The sequence below is a fragment of the Oryx dammah genome, unplaced genomic scaffold (genome assembly GCF_014754425.2).
Source record: "Oryx dammah isolate SB20612 unplaced genomic scaffold, SCBI_Odam_1.1 HiC_scaffold_25, whole genome shotgun sequence".
NCBI lineage: Eukaryota > Metazoa > Chordata > Mammalia > Artiodactyla > Bovidae > Oryx > Oryx dammah.
Window position 1 is genome coordinate 99,043,238 of NW_024070209.1, and position 16,090 is coordinate 99,059,327.

The window sequence follows — 16,090 nt, forward strand, 5'->3', positions numbered from 1 at the left end:
AAGACTCTGATGCTGGGAGGGATTGGGAGCAGGAGGAGAAGGGGACGACAGAGGATGAGATGGCTGGATGGCATCACGGACTCAGTGGACGTGAGTCTGAGTGAACTCCGGGAGTTGGTGATGGACAGGGAGGCCTGGCGTGCTGGGATTCATGGGGTCGCAAAGAGTCGGACACGACTGAGCGACTGAACTGAACTGAACAGGGATTCACAGATAACTCTTTGAGACGGTGATTGTATTTCCTTTGGTTATATACCCATTAGTGGGATTGCTTGGTTATTTGATCATTCTCAAAATTCTGGCTTGCTCAAAATTCTCCAAGCCAGGCTTCAACAGTACATGAACCGTGAACTTCCAGATGTTCAAGCTGGATTTAGGAAAGGCAGAGGAACCAGAGATCAAATTGCCAACATCCGTTGGATCATCAAAAAAGCAAGTGAGTTCCAGAAAAGCACCTACTTCTGCTTTATTGACTATGCCAAAGTCTTTGTGTGGATCACAACAAACTGTGGAAAATTCTTCAAGAGATGGGAATACCAGACCACCTGACCTGCCTTCTGAGAAATATTTAAGCAGGTCAAGAAGCAACAGTTAGACCTGGACATGGAACAACAGACTGGTTCCAAATAGGGAAAGGAGTACGTCAAGGCTGTATATTGTCACCCTGCTTATTTAACTTATATGCAGAGTACATCATGTGAAATGCTAGGCTAGATGAAACACAAGCTGGAATCAAGATTGCCAGGAGAAATATCAATAACCTCAGATATGCAGATGATACCACCCTTATGGCAGAAAGGGAAGAGGAACTAAAAACCCTCTTGATGAAAGTGAAAGAGGAGAGTGGAAAAGTTGGCTTAAAGCTCAACATTCAGAAAACGAAGATCATGGCATCTGGTCCCATCACTTCATGGGAAATAGATGGGGAACAGTGGAAACAGTGTCAGACTTTATTTTTCTGGACTCTAAAATCACTGCAGATGGTGATTGCAGGCATGCAATTAAGAGACACTTACTCCTTGGAAGGAAAGTTATGACCAACCTAGATAGCATATTCAAAAGCAGAGACATTACTTTGCCAACCAAGGTCCATCTAGTCAAGGCTGTGGTTTTCCCAGTGGTCATATATGGATGTGAGAGTTGGACTGTGAAGAAAGCTGAGCACCGAAGAATTGATGCTTTTGAACTGTGGTATTGGAGAAGGCTCTTGAGAGTCCCTTGGACTGCAAGGAGATCCAACCAGTCCATTCTAAAGGAGATCAGTCCTGGGTGTTCATTGGAAGGACTGATGTTAAAGCTGAAACTCCAATACTTTGGCCACCTCATGCGAAGAGTTGACTCATTGGAAAAGACCTTGATGCTAGGAGAGACTGGGGGCAGGAGGAGAAGGGGACGACAGAGGATGAGATGGCTGGATGGCATCACCGACTCGACAGACACGAGTTTGAGTGAAGTCTGGGAGTTGGTGATGGACAGGGAGGCCTGGCGTGCTGCGATTCATGGGGTCGCAAAAAGACACAACTGAGCAACTGAACTGAACTGAATTGATGAAAGTGAAAGAGGAGAGTGAAAAAGTTGGCTTAAATCTCAACATTCAGAAAACTAAGATCATGGCATCCAGTCCCATCACTTCATAGCAAACAGATATGGAAACAGTGACAGACTTTCTTTTTGTGGGCTCCAAAATCAGTGCAGATGGTGACTGCAGCCATGCAATTAAAAGACACTTGCTCCTTGGAAGAAAAGCTATGCAAGCTGCTGCTGCTGCTAAGTTGCTTCAGTCGTGTCTGACTCTGTGCGACCCCTGAGACGGCAGCCCACCAGGCTTCCCCGTCCCTGGGATTCTCCAGGCAAGAACACTGGAGTGGGTTGCCATTTCCTTCTCCAATGGATGAAAGTGAAAAGTGAAAGTGAAGTCGCTCAGTCGTGCCCAACTCTTTGTGGCCCCATGGACTGCAGCCTACCAGGCTCCTCCATCCATGGGATTCTCCAGGCAAGAGTACTGGAGTGGGTTGCCATTGCCTTCTCCAAGCTAGACAACATATTAAAAAAGAGACATCACTTTGTCAACAAGGGTCTGTCTAGTCAAACCTATGGTTTTTCCAGTAGTCATGTATGGATGTGAGAGTTGGACTATAAAGAAAGCTGAGCATCAAAGAATTGATGCTTTTGAACTGTGGTGTTGGAGAAGACTCTTGAGAGTCCCTTGGACAGCAAGGAGATCCAACCAGTCCATCCTAAAGGGAATCAGTCCTGAATATTCATTGGAAGGACTGATGCTGAAGCTGAAACTCCAATACTTTGGCCACATGGGAAGAACTGACTCATTGGAAAGACCCTGATGGTGGGAAAGATTGAAGGCAGGAGGAGAAGGGGATGACAGAGGATGAAATGGTTGGATGGCATCTCTGGCTCGATAGACATGAGTTTGAGTAAGCTCCAGGAGTTGGTGATGGTCAGGGAAGCCTGGCATTCCGCAGTCCATGGGGTTGCAAAGAGCTGGACAAGACTGAGTGACTGAACTGAACTGAATGATTGTCCTCTTAATAGTTTTATTTTTTTGAGGAACTACTATGCCGTCTTCCATAATAACTGTGCTGATTTACATTCCCACTAATAGGGCACAAGGGTTCTCTTTTCTCTACATCCTTGCCAACAATTGTATTCTCTGGTCTTTTTTAAAAACCTCTTTCTGGGATTTCCCTGGTGGTCCAGTGGTTAGGACTCCAGGCTTTCACTGATGAGGGCCTGAGTTCAGTCCCTGGTTGGGAAATTCAGACCCCACAAGCCGTGTGATGTAGCCAAAAATAAATAAATAAGTTTCAAAAATTGAAAAGCTTTCTTTTTGATAATTATTCTAACAAGTGTGGGGTGACGTCACATTGTGGTTTTCATTAGCATTCCATGATGATTTCTCATGCTGAGCGTCTTTTATGCACCTGTTGACCATCTGATATCTTCTTTGGAAGAAATCCTGTTTAGGTCCTCTGCCCATTTCTAAGTGGTACTGTTTGTGTTTTGCTATTGACTTGCATGAATTCTTTATATAGTTTGGATGTGAACCCCTAATCTGATATATGATTTATAAAATATTTTCTCCCATCTTGTAGATCACCTCCTCATTGTGTTGCTTGTTTTTTTGCTATGCAGAAGCTTTTTAGTTTGATGTAGGCCCACTTGTTAATTTTGCTTTTCTTGCTTGTGTTTTTGATGTCATAGCCAAAAAAATCACTGCCAAGACCAATGTCCATGAAGTTTTTTTCCTTATGTTTTCTTCCAGAAGTGTTACAGTGTCAGATCTTACATTTACGTCTTTAACTAATTTTGAGTTTATTTTTGTGAGTGGTGTAAGATGGGGCACAATTTCATTCTTTTGCATGTGAATATCCAGTTTTCCCAACCCTGTTTATTGAAAAGATTATCTTTTCCCCATTGAGTATTTTTGGCACCCTTGTCAAATATTAGTTGACCATATATGCATGGGTTTACCTCTGGCCTCTCAATTCTGGTCATCATTCTATGTGTCTGTTTTTAGGCCAGTACCATACTGTTCTGATAACTGGACTTAAGCAGTAGAGTTTGAAATCAGGAAATGTGATGCCTCCAGCTTTGTTCTTTCTCAAGATTCTTTTGTTTATTTGGGATCTTCTATAGTTTTATGTGAATTTTAGGATTTTTTCTATATCTATAGCAACGTCATTGGATTGCATTGAATCTATAGATGGGTTTGGGTAGTATGGACATTTTAATAATATTTATCATTCTGCTCCATGACCATAGGATATCTTTCCACTTATCCGTGTCATTGTGTGGGAACAACTCAGTATTCCTGAGCCGTATCCTACCATTTAACTTGTCGGCATTTTCTGCTTAGAGACAGCCTCGGAACCCAAGGTTAGAGACAGTCCTACAAGACCTCCCCCTCCCCAAGTTCAGACGCCAGTCACAACTGCAAGTTGTCACCCAGGCTTCTGACCAAGTGGCTGCAGATGGGGAGTTCCAACAACCCCCTCCTAAGGTTCAATGAGAGCAGCTTAGAGCAGCTTGCAGAACTCAGAGAAGCATTTTATTACTAGATGACTGGTTTATTACTAATATAAAAGGATATGACTTAGGAAAAGCCAGAGGGAAGAGGTGTACCGGGCAGGTCATGCGGGAAGCTGTGCGGAGTTTCCCTTCAGGTTTTCCATTTCCTTGTAATCCAGTCTGGGTAGGAATTCATCCGTTTCTTCTAGGTTGTCCAATTTGTTGGTGTATAGTTCATCAATATAAAGTCTCTTATGATCCTTTATATTTCTACAGTGTTGGTTGTATGTCTCTTCTTTCATTTATAATTTTGTTTGAGTCCTCTCTCTTTTTTGTTGGTTAAACTGGCTAAAGATTTGTTAATTTTTTTCTTTCTGGAAAAAAAAAAAGTTCTATTGGCTTTTTTCCCTATTGTCTTTCTAGTTTGTTTCATTTATTTCTGCTTTAATCTTTATGATCTCCTTTCTCCTGCCAACTTTGGGTTTAGTTTGTGCTTTTTCTGATTCTTTAAGGTGTAAAATAGATTGTTTGGGAACGTTCTTTTTTGCTTACTGTAGGTATTTGTTGCTATAAAATTATACCTCTTAAAGTTGTTTTTGTTGCCTCCCATAAGTGCTAGCATGTTGTATCTTCATTTCTGTCTCAGAATACTTTCCTTTTGATTTCTTCTTTGACCCATCAGTTGTTCAGGAATGTGTTGTTTAATTTCCACATATTTGTGAATTTTTTAGGTTTCCTCCTGTTACTGGTTTTTAGTTTCATACCATTGTGGTTGGAAAAGATATTAGATATGATTTTGGACTTCTTAAATATATTGGGCTTTTTTACTTTGTGAGCCAACATATGATCTGTTCTGGAGAATGTGTGCACTTCTGAAGAACGGGTATGCTGGTGCTGTTGGGTGGAATGTTCTGTGTATGCCTGTTAGGTCCATTTGGTCTTTAGTGTTATTCAAGTCTGCTGTTCCTTTATTAGTTTTCTGTCTGGGTGATCTGCCAAAGTTTCCACCTGTTGCTGAGCTGCTGTACGTGTCTCCCTTCAGTCGTGCCTTCAGTATGCAGGCGCCCCAGTGCTGTTTGCAGCTGTTACATCCTCCTGACGAGCGGACCCCTTTATCACTGTATAGTGACCCTCTTTGTCTCTTGTGACTGATTTTGGCTGAAAGTATTTTATCTGATATAAGTACAGCCACTCCTGCTCTCTCTTGGTTACCACTGCACAGAATGTTTTTTTCCATCCCTTCACTTTCAGCCTCTGTGTGTCCTTGAGGATAAAACACAGCTCTCTTCTGGGCAGCTTGGTGTGGTTCTACTTCTAAATCATCACACGCACTTCTCCACCGTGTCCCATCCTCTCTAACCTTGGTCTCTTTATTTTACTGCCCAGGTGACAACATGTACAGCTGTGAACGGTGTAAAAAGTAAGTGTGTGCATTCTGGAGGCTTCTCCTCGACTTCCTGTCTGCATCTGTGGTCCATACACTTCCCCCTGGCCTTCCCCGGGGAACTCAGCCGCACAGCGTGCCTGGGGTGGGAGGGGCCCTTGCCTCCCCTGGCCCCCTCTCAGGATGTTCACGTCCCCTGCTCTCTCCTCCCAGGCTTCGCAACGGGGTGAAGTACTGCAAGGTCTTGCGGTTGCCGGAGGTGAGTGGGCAGCTCCCCGCCCCTCTGCCTGCTGGGCCTTCTCCACCCTGTGCACAGCGCTGTGCAGGGCAGTGCCTGACCCCCTCCCAGACCCAGGAGACCTGTGGAGACTCTGCTGCTGAGTCTTGAGAGATCTTCCCCCACTCCCCGCCCTGGGAGGGTCTGGCTGATGCCAGGGAGGCTCGTTGTTCAGTGTGTAACGCAGAGCCCCGTTCTTTCGTCCCTCAGCACGCCTTGTGAGGGCAGGAGGCAGGTGTGGGGGCACCGAGCTCACCCTCTGGGCTGAGCCCGAGGCAGAGCTGCTGGGAGGGCCTTTCTGAGGAAGTGGTGTCTGAGTGGGGCCTGTGGACATAGGCAGGTGTTGGTCTGGTGGAGCGAGACCAGGGGAGGAACCGGTGGTGGAAACCCTGAGGCAGAAACGGGCCTGGCCGAGGCTTGTGGCTGCGACAAGAGGTGCGTGTGGCCCAAGGCACAGGTGCCGGGCTTGGCTCAGCCGGTCTGGGGGGAACCTTTGCGGAGAAGCCTTCTACAAGTTGGCACCCACAGAGCTGGTGGTTAGAGTTCTTTGGGGGGTTGGTGCAGTGGGCCAGTGACAGCTTCTTGTCCAGACCAGCCGAGTGTTCGAGTTCAGCCCATCCCAGTGGCCAGTCCTGGTGGTGCAGCTCAGTCACACCAACCTTCTCTGGGGACTGGAAGCTGGCCTGGGCCCACTCCCATCCATGGTTCTTTTTTTTTTTTTTTTTTAATGGCTCTAATAAAGGCTGTTAATCTAAAATACAACCAAGTTACAAGTAGTCAGTAAGGCTTTTCCATCCTTGAAAACGTGTATCGAAGAAAGGGAAGCTGCTCAGACACCCAGGGGGTGCCCAGCTGGGGTAGGCAGCATACCCCCAGGCATGGTTCTTTAATGTGTTCACACAGAGTCAAGGGCCGGACCATTGGCTGGCCCGGACCTCTGCAAGGCCGTAGGCACTTTCTTTTAGTCACCTGGGCCTCAGGGCCTGAGTGGGTCACGCGGTGGGCTGGGGGTGGTTCCCGGAGCCCTGGCTCAAGGCCCCGCCAGGTGCCCGGGGTCACGGGGCCCTAGCCAGCCCGTGGGTGATCGGCACCTCCCCCTCCCCCAGATCCTGTGCATTCACCTGAAGCGCTTTCGGCACGAGGTCATGTACTCTTTCAAGATCAGCAGCCACGTGTCCTTCCCCCTCGAGGGCCTTGACCTGCGCCCCTTCCTTGCCAAGGAGTGCACGTCCCAGATCACCACCTATGACCTCCTCTCGGTCATCTGCCACCACGGCACGGCAGGCAGTGAGTCCGCGCCCACCCCTGCCCCAACCCCGCCCCGTCCCCCCGGGGCTCCGTCACCACCTGCGTCTCCCACCGCAGGTGGCCACTACATTGCCTACTGCCAGAACGTGATCAACGGGCAGTGGTATGAGTTCGACGACCAGTACGTCACCGAGGTCCACGAGACGGTGGTGCAGAACGCGGAGGCCTATGTGCTCTTCTACAGGTGCGGTTCGGCCAGCACGCTGGGGCTCTGCCAGCAACCCGAGAGCCTGGCGTCCTGCGCCACCTCCACGGGACTCCACCCGGGGGCAGGGGGGCGCCTGCGAGGGCTTTAGGCCAGGGAGGAGTGAGGATTGGGGGTTTTAGAGAGAGCCTGCTGCTCTGGCTGCTGTCGGGAAAGGAGGAAACCCATGTAGTTGAGTTGGGTTTTCTGCAGTGATCCTGGTGGGAGGTGATGACGCTAGAACTCTGGCAGGGGCGGTGGGGCCTATGAGATGCAGAGGGTGCTGAGACGAGGGGTGCTGAGGTGGGAGGGTGCTGAGATATGGAGGGTGCTGAGATGAGGAGGGGTGCTGAAATGAGGGTTCTGAGATGAGGGGTACTGAGATGTGGAGGGGCGCTGAGATGGGTGAGTGCCGAGATATGGAGGGGCGCTGAGGTGGGAGGGTGCTGAGATGAGGGGTGCTGAGGTGGGAGGGTGCTGAGATGTGGAGGGGTGCTGAGATGGGAGGGTGCTGAGATGGGAGGGTGCTGAGATGAGGGGCGCTGAGGTGGGAGGGTGCTGAGATGAGGAGGGGCGCTGAGGTGGGAGGGTGCTGAGATGAGGAGGGGCGCTGAGGTGGGAGGGTGCTGAGATATGGAGGGGCGCTGAAATGCGGACGGTGCTGAGATATGGAGGGGCACTGAGATGAGGAGGGTCCTGAGATGAGGGGTGCTGAGATGGGAGGGTGCTGAGATGCAGAGGGTGCTGAGATAGGGAGGGTGCTGAGATTCGGAGGGTGCTGAGATGCGGAGGGTGCTGAGATAGGGAGGGTGCTGAGATGTGGACGGGTGCTAAGGGGCCTGAGATGTGGGGCTTCCTGCACGGGGCGTGGCTCCCCCTCCTGACCCGCCCCCGTGCCACCCCGCTCCAGGAAGAGCAGCGAGGAAGCTGTGCGGGAGCGGCAACAGGTGGTGTCCCTGGCCGCCATGCGGGAGCCCAGCCTGCTGCGGTTCTATGTGTCCCGGGAATGGCTCAACAAGTTCAACACCTTCGCTGAGCCAGGGCCCATCACCAACCACACGTTCCTCTGCTCCCACGGAGGTGAGGCAGCCTTCTCTGTGCCGGGGGCGGGGCGGGGGAGGGCTGGCAGGTCCAGCTCCCCCATGTACCTTCCTCCGCAGGGATCCCCCCCAACAAATATCACTACATCGACGACCTGGTGGTGATCCTGCCACAGAACGTGTGGGAGCACCTCTACAACAGGTACGGCACCCGCAGCGTCCTCTTCTGTCCAGGCTGGGCGGGGAGAGGAGGCCCGGGGAGGGGTGCCTCCTTGACCCCACGCTGCCCTCACCGCAGTAGCGGAGCAGCACAGAAGCAGTTGGGGAGGGGCTCCCCCTTGCAGCCATGTCTGCCTGGGGCATCCAGCCAGATCCTCCCAGTCACAGGGGACAGAAACCCGGCCAGAGAGAGCGTGCGGCCCCTCGCAGTCTGCTGTGGAGCTGCCGGCTGCAGGGCGGGCTGGTAGATGTCTCTCCCCACCCCCTGCCTTGCTTGGGGCCGTGGGCGCCTGCTGCCTGGGGCCCTCCAGGTTCAAGTCCCTCGAGAGCCTGTGGACCTCTTATGGAGGGGTGAGCCCCTGCCCAGACTCAGGTCACTCTGCACCCAGCAGGTGGGCTGTGCCATGGCACGGGGTGATCACGTAGGTGGGGAGGAAGAGGCTGGAGAGTCCCAGCTGCCCCCACTCCTTGGACTGGCTCGGTCCCACCCACTGGCAGATCAGGCGTGGCCTGTGCCCCGATGGATGGGTTAGAACCCCGCGAGAGCATCCACAGGCCCAGTGTAGACCACCCCCCGCCCACCTGCCTGCAGAAGGACCTGCAGCCTTCCTTCGATGTTGTCCTCAGAGTCAGGTCAGGCGAGTTTCGGCCACCACCACTGCCCAGCATCCAGGACGGGAAGCCAGAGTGTTGAACGGTCCTCGTGACCACCAAGCACATATTTGTGACGCCCCTGCCCTGGGGCAGGTGCTCTCCTGGATGCTGCGGGCGCTCAGGTGCGCGGGCAGCCCCGCCAGTCAAGTGGGGAAGGTGAGCTGAGTCAATAGGCTGTGCGCAGGGTGCCCAGGGAGCCTGAGGGCCGGGCCAGGGAGGCACTAGGACGCCTCACTTCCTGGCAGGTTCTGCTGCCGCCCCCAGCAGGGCCCTCCCCTCAGGACTCGTGTGTGTGTCTCTCTCCCCCGCCCACCCGGGTGCAGGTTTGGGGGCGGCCCCGCCGTGAACCATCTGTACGTGTGCTCCATCTGCCAGGTGGAGATCGAGGCTCTAGCCAAGCGCAGGCGGGTGGAGATCGACACCTTCATCAAGGTGCGTGGGGCGGGGAGCCCAGTGCCGGCAGGCTCAGGTGGGAGCCTCGTTCTGTAGGAGATCAGAGGGCCAGGGGCCAGGCCAGATGGTGAAGGGGTTCACCAGAGGGAAGAGTTAGGTTTAGTAAGTTCAGGTGCCTCCGCTCAGGGGACTCCACGCAGCTGTTAAGGGGATGGGTGCTGCCCGTTGGGGCTGGATGGTTCTTTACTGGGCTGGCTGTAGGATGTTTAGCAACATCCCGACCTCTGCCCACTTGATGCCAGTGACAGCAAAAATTACCTCCAGACGTGGGCAGGCGTTCCCCAGGGGAACCACTGGGCTCTGAACTGACAATGGAAGGGTGCATTGAATGAAAACACCAAGTTGCAAGATGGGACCCAGTATGATCCTGTTTGGGAGAAAAAGACTCCTGCGGGGGCCACAGGGGTGTGTGAGAACCGAGACCCCTGGTGCTGCTCGCAGGGGTGGGACCCAGGGTGCCTCCATCATTCATCAGTCCAGGGTTGGACGTTAGACACCCGGCTCCGTCCCTGTTAAAAAATAGTATGTCAGGCTAGTTAAGGAGTGGGCAGGGGACCAGGTTCTGTTCAGTGCGGGGGGAACAGCATCTGCCTTGCGATCTCAACTGGGTTTTTACAGAGTCATTAACAAGAGGTTCACCCAAGTGTCAGCAGCAGTCACTGCAGTGGTGGGAGCATCGGGGAGAGGGTTCTTTTCTTTGAACTCGTCTGACAGTTCAAAACTTCCTCTGGGTGTCCGGTGTTTCGTAAGAGTCCAGGGTGGGGCCCGAGGGGCGTTGGATGTTCGCACTGACCCTCCCCTCGGCCCCACCCTGCCCAGCTGAACAAGGCATTCCAGGCCGAGGAGTCGCCCGGCGTCATCTACTGTATCAGCATGCAGTGGTTCCGAGAGTGGGAGGCCTTCGTCAAGGGCAGGGACAACGGTGAGTCAGGGAGACCCGGCCCGTGCCGGCCGCTCCCCGTGCTGGCAGGGACTCGGGGCCCGCCCACCTCCTGGGAGTGTCCCAGGAGGCATGGGCTGGGGTGCCCGGATCTGAGCCCACCCAGCAGGTTTTTGGCACCAGCCTTTCCAGCGCTCACCCTCTGCATGGAGCACGGGTGCTTTCCCCCCCCATGCTGGGATCGGGTCCCCGCCCCGGCCGGGCCTTCTGGTTGCAGCAGGACAGGAGCTATCTCGTGCTGCCCGTCCTGTTCCTGCCCCTCTGCCCCGTGGTGACCGGGGTGACTGCCCTTCCTCCTGCCAGGCCCTTTCCCCTGGGGGCTCCGTGGCCCTAAATAGATGTTAGTTGTTAGGTGGCTTTAGACTTTTAGGGCTTGGACGCTGTTATTCTCCACTCATAGAGGTGGAGACAGCAGAGCCGTTCATTGAGACCCCGGGCTCGCTCACCTGCACGCGGCTCTTTCCTCACCCCTTGAGTTCCACACTCAGCTCCCAGACCAGGGTTTGGAGCCCAGTGGGGTCAGCAGAGCCAGGAGCCTCTGAACACTAGATGTTCATTTCACCCTTTTGAGCACAAGCGCTGGACAGGACGTGGGGAAAGGAGGCGGGTCTCACTGCCATCCACACAGCCCCCTCCCCGACCGGCTTCGATTGATCAGGAACCCGGCTCCAGAGTGGCAGCCCCATCTCGGGCTAGGCTCTCAGATGAGAGCAGGGTCCAGCTGACACTGGACGTCCACCTTCCCCCCACCGCCCCTGCCCCAAGCTAGGGTCTGAAACTGCGGCCGGCATCCTCAGGATTCCCCTCTGCCAGGTCCAGGGACACCATGAGTGCCTCCAGCCTTTAGACTCATGCAGATGAGCCTTTGGAGCCATGAGTACCTCATCCCGTAAGACCTTGACCCTGACTCCTGGGGCCCAGCACCGCCTCTCCAGGATCACAGGTGTGACCTCACACCTGGAGAGCAGCTCTCATCTGCTGAGGGCTGGAGGCTGCCAGTGGCTGGGGACTGGGTTTCTGCCCACCGATGCAGAGGCCCAGAGGTCCTGAGCCCAAGCTGTGTCTGTTCCAGAGCCCCCGGGGCCCATTGACAACAGCAGGATCGCACAGGTCAAAGGAAGCGGCCACATCCAGCTGAAGCAGGGTGAGGCTCAGCCCTGCCCCTGCCTCCTCCCACCGGCTAGGCTCCCCTCCTGGCTCCTGGGAGCCCCCTCTTGCCACCTCCTGGCTTCCAGGTCCTCCCAGGAGCCCCCTTGGTCAGGCTGTGACATCCATCCAAATCCAGGCCTGGCCTTGAGCAGAGTGGTCGAGGTGCTTAGCCTCTGCGTGGGTGCCCCAGCCCCTCTGTTCCCTACCCATGCCCTCTCCTCGCTCTGCTGCCTCACCTGTCTATCCTTTTCGCATGACCCCCACCCCAGGAAACGAAGGGCTGCGGCCACAGATGTGCCCTCTGGGGGTCCTCAGAGGATGGACTTGCCCCTGGAAAACCCCAAGATTCCCATTTACGGCTTGGCACAGGAGCCCATGATTGTCCTCCCCTGCCCCGCCTCCTTGGGGCCTGGTGCTCCCAGAGCCTCCCCCCCAGAACCCCCATACTGCCAAGGTGGTGGCTTCAGCAAGGGCAAGCCCAGCCTGAGCGGCAGCCCCTCATACCCTGCAGGAGCTGACTATGGGCAGATCTCCGAGGAGACCTGGGTGTACCTGAACAACCTCTATGGCGGCGGCCCTGAGATTGCCATCCGCCAGAGCGTGGCTCAGCTCCCGGACTCGGAGAGCTTGCATGGCGAACAGAAGATCGAAGCCGAGACCCGGGCCCTGTGACTTGGTGGGCCAGTCTGTAAGTCCCTTTGGCCCTGGGCGGAGACCCTCCCGTATCCCTTGAGCGTTGGGGAGCACCCTGCGCACACAACCCCCCCACCCCTGCAGCCCCGCCCTGAGGCTGCTCAGAAGAAGGACCTTCTCGAGGGATGACCCAGCTGTCCCCACAGGCCCCCGCCTTTGCCCTCCGCCCCGTGGAGGGTGGGTCTGTCCCCAGAAGAGAGGCCGGCCGCTCTGGAAACCCAGATGTGTAAAGAGGGAGAAGAGTTATTTTGGTTCACAGTGAGTAACGCCGCAGCTCGGAAATACATCCCCTTCAGGCTTGTTTAAACGACCACGGCTCTGCGACGTTAACTCAGGTCCCTGCCGTCGTGTCGTCGTCGTCACCAAACCTGCCCTCTCGCTGGCTCGGGCCCAGCTGTGGTCCCTGGAGCCCTCAAGTCGGGGGCTGTGGCCTCGGGATGGGGGGGCGTCGCGGAGGGGCTGCTGCTCCCCAGGTGTTGCCTACCAGTGCCTGGTCCAGCTGCGGGTCAGAGCCCCGAGCAGGGTGCCGCGCGCCAGCCCTGAGGATGCCACCCCCGCGGGTCCCTGCGCCAGTTCGTGCCGAGGCCCCCCCTTCACCCCGCACGTGGTTGGTCATCACAGAAGTCTCCAGAATCCTGCTCGCAGTGTTTCTCCTGCAGACTTAACAACTCTGGACGCATTGGCAGTTGGGACCCGAGGGCAGGCTTGGTGTTCTTTCCGGGGGGACAGTTTCCGGAGGCAGCTGGTCCCCTCTCACCCTGCCTTGCCCTGCCCCGGGCATCGCTGGTCACTTGCCCCTGCCAGCGCCCCAGGTGGTGCAGCAGGAATCCCTCGTGTTCCTGTGTCTGCTGTTAATGCAGCTTCCGCAGGGGGGCGCTGACATTTCTCCCCAACACTGAGCCATGCAGAGCCCCTGGCCCGGGGAGGGGAGTGTCTGGACCAGCTCACATGGGTGGGTCCCAGAAGGGTGTCTTGTAGATGCTGAGCGAGGCCACTGCCGGGGTGCTGGGACCCCTGCGCACAGCAAGGTGACACAGAAGTCCCTGGACAAAAGAGCCGGGTGGAGAGCCCCACCTCCTCGGGGCCAGAGTGAATGAGGGGCGGGGAAGGGGTCCTGGGACCAAAGCCCCCCAGCTGCTGTGCCCTTCAGTCTCCGGAGAAGAGATGCCTGTGGAACTTGGCGGCCGGCGGCCCTGGCAGAGTCTCGTTGCACCTGGATCTGGTTCCTTCCCCACTGAGGCAGCCGAGATCAAAGAACAGGCCACTGCTGGAATCTCTGGACATTTGCCGCAGCCCTTGGGAAGTTGGTGCCGCCGCCAGCAGCCACCCCACCCTGCAGATCCTGGCGGCTGCCTGCTGCCCCATTTTGTGACATGGACTCCACTGTGCAGGTTGTACTCGCCCCACGTCTGCATCTAGTGTGAGCTCCGAGCGTCCCAGTAAACACGTGCTGTGTCCCACAGTCCGTGCCCATGTCTCTGCATCCGCCGCACTCAATTCTGTTCCTGGGCGGGGAGGAGGCGAGGGAACCTGGCTGCTCTGGGGGAGGGCCGTGGAGCCACCGTGATGAACGTGACGAGTGACCAGACACGGCTCCCCAGGAGGCTGCAAGAGTGGAAGAGGAGACCGCACCACTTTCAGCCCCCGTTGGCCTTTGTCCTTCCTTTCCTGGGACCCACCCCAGCCCCAGAGAAGGGGGGCTGGTTGTGTTCAGAGCTTGAGGCCCCCACTGCCCACAGACCTCTCCTCTCTGCCCCACGGACTCCTTGGAGCAGTTGAGAAGCAGGGGTTCTTGCTGGACCCTTTGAGGGCTGCAAAGCCTGGGGTGGGGGTACCGTCTCCTCCCCAGCGGCTGACCTTGGCACCTCTGTCATGGCATTGTGGTTGCTCGTGTCTGGCACCCGGGGCTCCCTGACGCTTAAGTGACGCTAGTGTTTTACAGCCTCTGCGGTTTGGGTTGGTTTTGTTTATGCTTTAGGGGTTTGTAGGGGAGAGAAGACCTTGAGATTTTATGTATGACTTGAAACATTTACTTGTGAAAATCCCATCAGACGCACATCTGCAGAAACATCTTCAACAGAGTGATAAAACAGGCAACAGATACCTGCCCCCAGGAAAGACTCTTACAGTCCCACTGAAGCTCCTCCAGAGCCTCCGGGTCACCCCCACCCACCCCAGCCGCAGCTCTTGCCCTGCATTTCCTTTGGCCTCCAGTTCAGTTCAGTTGCTCAGTCGTGTCCGACTCTTTTCGACCCCATGGACTGCAGTATGCCAGGCCTCCCGGTCCATCACCAACTCCCGGAGTTTACTCAAACTCATGTCCACTGAGTCAGTGATGCCATCCAACCATCTCATCCTCTGTCGTCCCCTTCTCCTCCTGCCTTCAGTCTTTCCCAGCATCAGGGTCTTTTCCAATGAGTCAGTTCTTCGCATCAGGTGGTCAGAGTATTGGAGCTTCAGCTTCAGCATCAGTCCTTCCAATGAATATTCAGGACTGATTTCCTTTAGGATGGACTGGTTGGATCTCCTTGCAGTCCAGGGGACTCTCAAGAGTCTTCTCCAACACCACAGTTCAAAAGCACCAGTTCTCCGGTGCTCAGCTTTCTTTATGGTCGGCCTCACTTTTCTTTATGCTTTCACCACGTGCATGCTGTGTGTGTGTGTGTATCTGCATGTATGTGTGTGTGTGTGTGTGTCTGCCTCACTTTTCTTTATGCTTTCACCACGTGCGTGCTGTGTGTGTGTGTGTGTGTGTGTATCTGCATGTATGTGTCTGAGCCTCATTTTAGCTTTGCTCACATTTGAATGGAGGAATCTCATGGTACAGATAGGGTGACTGGCTTTTCCTGTTTAACATGGAAGATGGGAATGGGAAAGTTTTGTCTGGCGGGTTGAGTCATCTGGAGGCTTGGAGACATTCATTTGTTGTAGGTACCACAGGAGGGTGGGGCTTCCCAGGTGGCACTAGAGGTAAAGAACCTGCCCGCCAGTGCAGAAGATGTTAGAGATGGCGGGTTCGATCCCTGGGTCCAGAATATCCCCTGGAGGAGGGCATGGAAACCCACTGCAGTATTCTTACCTGGAGAATCCCATGGACAGAGGAGCCTGGTGAGTGATGGTCTATAGGGTCACAAAGAGTTGGATACGCCTGAGGCGACTTATCACACACACAGGAGGATATAGGTACCAGTTGGCCTTCAGATGTTTCCTCTGTGTTTTCCCTGGAAATAACAGGCTGGGCCACACTGAGATAGAGTGTGAAGGCAGCCCAGGAGTGTGTGGTTGGTGAACTTGGTTCACAGATGAGTGGAGACGGGCAGCGCTGGGCGGCAGAGGAAGTCACCTCCATCTTCTGTCTCCCACATGGTATCCTGTGGTCCAGCTCCTCCCTCCAGGCTGGCCCAGGCCTTGCTCCAGCAGCACCTTTTAGAGTCAAAAGCCACCTGGCAGACCGGGGAGTCTGTAGACCAACTGCTACCCGTGTCTGCAGGCCTTTCCACCTGTCTGTGCTTCTGTTCACAAAGCTTCATCAGAAAATACGTTGGTAAGCTGCTGCTGCTGTCACTTGACTTGTGTCCAACTCTGTGCGACCCCTGAGACGGCAGCCCACCAGGCTCCCTGGGATCCTCCAGGCAAGAACACTGGAGTGGGTTGCCATTTCCTTCTCCAATGCATGAAAGTGAAAAGTGACAGTGAAGTCGCTCTTAGCGACCCCATGGACTGCAGCCCACCAGGCTCCTCCATCCATGGGATTTTCCAGGCA

At 54.8% G+C, this 16,090-nt stretch overlaps 1 protein-coding gene and 1 long non-coding RNA gene across 2 annotated transcripts in view; both read left to right on the plus strand.

Annotated features, from left to right (window-relative positions):
• Window positions 1-14,377, plus strand: part of USP20 (ubiquitin specific peptidase 20) — a 45,637-nt gene extending 31,260 nt beyond the window's left edge. The window contains exons 16-26 of the mRNA XM_040225371.1: window positions 5,413-5,446; window positions 5,624-5,669; window positions 6,794-6,974; window positions 7,053-7,179; window positions 8,090-8,259; window positions 8,340-8,421; window positions 9,416-9,524; window positions 10,365-10,467; window positions 11,558-11,629; window positions 12,146-12,322; window positions 12,474-14,377. Coding sequence (XP_040081305.1) covers window positions 5,413-5,446; window positions 5,624-5,669; window positions 6,794-6,974; window positions 7,053-7,179; window positions 8,090-8,259; window positions 8,340-8,421; window positions 9,416-9,524; window positions 10,365-10,467; window positions 11,558-11,629; window positions 12,146-12,306 — 1,085 coding nt within the window. The 3' untranslated portion in view covers window positions 12,307-12,322; window positions 12,474-14,377. The remainder of the gene's footprint in view (window positions 1-5,412; window positions 5,447-5,623; window positions 5,670-6,793; window positions 6,975-7,052; window positions 7,180-8,089; window positions 8,260-8,339; window positions 8,422-9,415; window positions 9,525-10,364; window positions 10,468-11,557; window positions 11,630-12,145; window positions 12,323-12,473) is intronic.
• On the plus strand, window positions 7,487-8,078 carry LOC120852090. Its single transcript, XR_005718473.1, has 3 exons — window positions 7,487-7,507; window positions 7,622-7,726; window positions 7,811-8,078. It is a non-coding gene; the product is annotated as an uncharacterized LOC120852090 (long non-coding RNA).
• Window positions 14,378-16,090: the final 1,713 nt, after the last annotated feature.